The 5,129-nt window shown below is 41.6% G+C and overlaps 1 protein-coding gene across 1 annotated transcript; it reads right to left on the bottom strand.

Annotated features, from left to right (window-relative positions):
* Positions 1–633: 633 nt before the first annotated feature.
* Positions 634–1,071, bottom strand: LOC142174599 (uncharacterized). The gene has a single exon (XM_075240424.1). The coding sequence runs from the start codon at positions 1,069–1,071 to the stop codon at positions 634–636; it is 438 nt and encodes a 145-aa protein (XP_075096525.1).
* Between the last annotated feature and the right edge of the window lie 4,058 nt (positions 1,072–5,129).

Raw genomic sequence — 5,129 nt, forward strand, 5'->3', positions numbered from 1 at the left:
ATCAACTACGAATTGGGTTGCCTCCCAACAAGCACCTTAGTTAATATCGTGGCACGATGCATACAACAGTCCAATAGGTTGCCTCCCATGCAGCGCCTGATTTAACGTCGCGGCACGATGCAGGTAAGGGAATTTAAGATACGCTCAACATCGGAGGCTCGATCAAATGGGTTACTGACAATAATCCATGCCCACATAATATTTTAATCTGTGCCCATTAACTCTGAACGTGCGAGAGTCATTTTCTGCAGCAATCTCTACGACACCAGTGGGGTGAATTTCAACCACACAAAATGGCCCTGACCATCTTGAATTTAATTATCCCAGAAATAACCTCAGTCTTGAGTTGTATAGCAATACCGTATCTTTGGGTTTAAAACTCCACTCAATAATATTTTTATCATGTATCATCTTCATTCTCTCCTTGTATAGTCTTGTGCTCTCAAAAGCGTGATAGCAAAACTCATCAAGCTCGTGCAACTCTGTGACTCTACTTGTTCCCGCAGCTTCAATATAGAGATTCAACTGTCTCAACGCCCACCAAGCTCTATGCTCCAACTCCACTAGTAAGTGAAACGCCTTCCCAAACACAAACTTGTATGACGACATGCCGATTGGAGTTTTGAAAGCGGTTCAATATGCCCAAAGTGCATCATCTAACTTCCTTGCCCAATCCGTTCTAGTAGCATTCACAGTCTTAGTCAACATACTCTTTATCTCCCTATTCGAGACTTCTACTTGCCCACTTGTTTTCGGATGATATGGAGTGGCCACCTTGCGGCGTACATCATACTTCTCTAACAACTTCATAAAGGCTCGATTACAAAAGTGAGTGCCGTTGTCACTGATTATTGCCCTTGGAGTGCCAATTCGGGTGAATATGTTCTTTCTCAAAAAAACAATTACCCCCTTTGCATCATTTGTAGGGAGTGATGCAGCTTCCACCCATTTGTACACGTAGTCCATAGCGACGAGTATGTACTTGTTGCCATATGAGCTGACGAAAGGCCCCATGAAATCTATGCTCCATACTTCAAACACTTCTACCTCTTGAATTGGGTTCATAGGCATCTCATGTCAGTGGGAAATATTCCAGGTTCGTTGCCATTCATCACACCCCTTTATCTATAAATGTGCATCTTTGAACAATGTTGGCCAGTAGAAGCCCGACTCTAAGACTTTCACAGTTGTCCTTACTCCCCCAAAGTGCCCACCATATGGTGACGCTTGACATGCCTGGAAAATAGAAGACTGGTCTATCTCGGGGATACATCTTCGAATCATGTTATTAATACAAATCCTGAATAGATAAGGTTCATCCTAATAATACATGCGGCAATAACGAAAGAACTTTTTCTTTTGGGCAGAGGAAAGGTCATAAGGAACAATACCACTTCCTCAAGACTTGTGGCTAATAGTTGTTCATATGGGAAAGTTCCAGAATCTCTTCTACCCCTACCTTTTTCTCAGCTCCTCACAGTCTAGACAAATGATTAGCTATTTGGTTCTGTATTTCCTTTCGGTCACGGATTTCCAAATCAAATTCTTGCAGTAGTAGCACCCATTTAATCAGGCGCAATTTTGACTCCTTCTCATCGATTAAGTACCTGAGAGAAGCATGGGCATAGGCAGTATAAACAATTACCTTCAAGGCTATCAGGTATGACCTAAATTTATCAAATATGAATACCACTGCCAACATCTCCTTCTCGGTCACAGTGTAATTTAACTAGGCTCCACTCAGCGCTCTACTTGCATAGTATATTGCATACATGATTTTATCTTTTCTCTGCCCAAGAAATGCTTCCACAACATAGTCACTCGCATCACACATCAGCTCAAATGATTGCTCCTAGTCAGGGGCAACTATGATAAGTGTTGTTACCAGTCTCTTCTTCAATTCCTCAAACGCTACCCTGCAGTCATCAGAAAATAAAAAAGGGTGATCTTTTTCAAGCAATTTACACAAGGGGTTAGCAATTTTGGAAAGATCTTTCGGGCATGCCTTATTTATATCCTTATAGCCTACGCATATGTGAAATTTATATTCTTCTTTAGAATTACTACAACGTTAGCTAGCCAGTCAGGATACTTTATCTCTCGGATTGAACCGATATCAAGCAAACAAGTTACCTCTTCTTTGACGAATTTGTTTCTGACCTCGGCAATAAGATATTTTTTTCTGCCTTACCGGAGGGATGTTAGGATCCAAACTTAGTTTTTGCACGGCCACTTCCGGAGGGATACCTGTTATATTCGCGTATGACCACGCAAAATAATCAATGTTAAATTTAAGAAATTCGATAAATCCAGACCTGAGCTCGGGATTTAGTCCTGCCCCAAGTGAAACTTCCTCTCTAAGAACTTCTCGAACAATGTGACTTGTTCAAGTTCTTCCACTATGGATTTTGTCGCGTCCGTTTCTTATGGTACCTAGAAATATCTCGGTACCTGATAGGATTCCGACGACTCCTCCCCCGGTTAATTTTGCTCGGCTACAGAGCAAAAGCTAATTCCTGTAATTGCTATGCTTCATATTCCTTCCCTTTGCTACTAGAAACTGAGATTTGATCTCCCTTGCCGCTGGTTGGTCTCTTCTTATTTGTTTAATTCCCTCGGGAGTTGGGAATTTAAGCAATTGATGATATGTTGATGGAACGACTTTCATCTCGTGCAACCATGGTCTTCCCAGGATAATATTGTAGCATATATCACCATCTACTACCTTGGCATTCGTGGGCAGCAGGATCTCTCCCCGAGTTATCACACTTACCAGATTGAACCCGACGAGGAGTTTTGTGGCCGAAATAATACTTCCGGTCAGCTTGTCTTACTCCAACACTCTCCACTTGATAATGTTGGCCGAACTTCCTTTCTCTTCTTTGCTACCGAAAAAGTTACACCATTAATCTCGTTTCCCCTGAAAATCATGTTGACCGTCAAACGTGGAGGATCTTCTCCTGCTTTTGAAGTTACTACGTTATCACGATTGCGACTGTAGTTATTTTTAGCCAGCCGCTTAAGAATTCTCTAAGATGGCTGTTTTCAGCAATGTCACCACCTCCTTGCGCAGATGCTGGCAGTCCCTTGTCCGGTGTCCGTTCGTCCCATGGTATTCACACCACAAATTAGGATCCCTTTGGCTGGGATCAAATCTCATTGGCTTCGGGAACCATGCCTCATTAATGTTTCTCATAGCCGACACCAACTCTACTACGCTGACGTTGAAGTTATATACGGAAAGCCTGGGACATGAGGAATCTCGAGAACCTAATATCTTCTTGTCCTGCAATGACCGGTTATCCCAACCACGATCAACTCTTCTATCAGTAGCGAGTCTATCCGCCAACCGGAAACATCTGTCGTATCCTTCAGCTCTTTCATAAGGCAAAAATCGACCCCTTGAAGACCGTTGATATAAGTCGAAGTCATCCTTTGATTTCTCCTTATTCTTTTCCCAGTTTTATCCCTTGGTTGATGCCGAAAAACCGAGTTGATCATCTTCAATTCTTATCTTTGAATCATAACAGTTGTGAATATCCGCAATGTTGTTGCCTGAAACTCGAGTAGACTTTCTTTCAATTTTCGAGAAGCATTGAAAATTCTCGTATTCAACCCTTTAGTAAATGCTTCAGCTACCCATTCGTCTGGTATGGCCTGGAGCAACATTCTTTCTTTCTAGAATTTAGTCACGAACTCCCGCAACAATTCAGACTCTCCTTGCGCAATCCTGAATATGTCGGCCTTTCAGGCCTACCTTGATGAAGGAATCCGTGAGCGTCTCAAAGGAATCTATGGAGTGCTTGGGTAGAAGCGAATAGCATGTCAGGGCCCCCTTTATGAGGGTCTCCCCAAATTTCTTTAGTAAGACTGATTCAGTATCGTGCGAAGCCAAATGGTTTCCCTTCACCGCCATTGTACAAGTGGTGATATACTCTTGAGAATCTGATATCCCATCATACTTCGGCACGTTTGGTATTTTGAACCACTTTTGGATTAACTCTGGCCCCACGCTTGGTTTGAATGGCAATTGGGTGTACTTCTTTGAGTCCACTCCTTTCAATACTGGTGGTGTGGACATAATCCGATCCATTCGGGCATTTATTTTCCTTATAAACCGTATGATTTCGGTTTTAAAATGATCATTTTCATTATTATTATTTGAACCACTACCGTTCTCCCCTGCCCTATCAAAGCCGACTTCGCCCCTCGAGGTGTTATTGTCGACCCTCTGCATTATTTGATTTGCGGGAGCACCAGGAGGAACTGGACCTCGTTCATTCACGTTAATGGAAGCACCCGACAACGCCTGCCTCAATTCTATCATAACTTGATCCTGTCGTGAGAGATGACCCATAATGGTCTTTTGCTGTTCCCTCAGGATCCTTACTGTTTCAATGGCATGCTCATCTTCAGCATCATCAGGAGTTTCCTCTCGAACATGACGTGGATACTGCCTGCCATGGACCGGCGTGGCCTCATCCCCCTCATTGTGGGTATCACTGACAGAATCTTCATGCTAATGTTGATTTCCTTGGGCCTCAACATTGTGTGCGATATTGACATTATTATCTGTCATTTTCTATGACTTTTGCTAAGAACAAAGAATCAAACAGATTAGTAATAGATGCAAGGACCAACTCAATTACACAACCGTCTAAGCTCCACGATGGGCGCCAAACTGTTTACCTGTAAAATAGTACAGTTGAATTTATACATGGTTTATAAATAAGTGATCCATTTGATCCTAGAATGATAATTAGACAAAAATATAAGACTTAACATTGAAATAGAGATAAGATAGTAGAAATCTTGATTCTAGAATCAGAACTTCCGGAGGTAATAATAATAATATCAATAAGCAAGAAGGTAAAATATTATTAAGCTTTGAACAAAGTATAATATATGCTTCTCAGAAAATTCGTTGTCCTTTACAATGATTGTAGAACTTGCTATTTATAGTTGCACCTAGGGAACAAGGTCTTAGGATCAAGCCCCTCTTAAATGACAATTATGAGGGCTATTAAGAATGTGTAACGATAGGCAATGAATGTTATATTCTCTATAACAGATCATGTATTTAATGCTATAGAATATTCTCCATTAAATGCTATCAGGTGACAGACATT

Source organism: Nicotiana tabacum, chromosome 20, assembly GCF_000715075.1.
Source record: "Nicotiana tabacum cultivar K326 chromosome 20, ASM71507v2, whole genome shotgun sequence".
In the NCBI taxonomy this organism is placed as follows: domain Eukaryota; kingdom Viridiplantae; phylum Streptophyta; class Magnoliopsida; order Solanales; family Solanaceae; genus Nicotiana; species Nicotiana tabacum.

Coding starts and splice junctions, on each gene's coding strand:
- LOC142174599 (XM_075240424.1), bottom strand. CDS start 1,071: ATGCCTATGAACCCAATTCAAGAGGTAGAAGTGTTTGAAGTATGGAGC.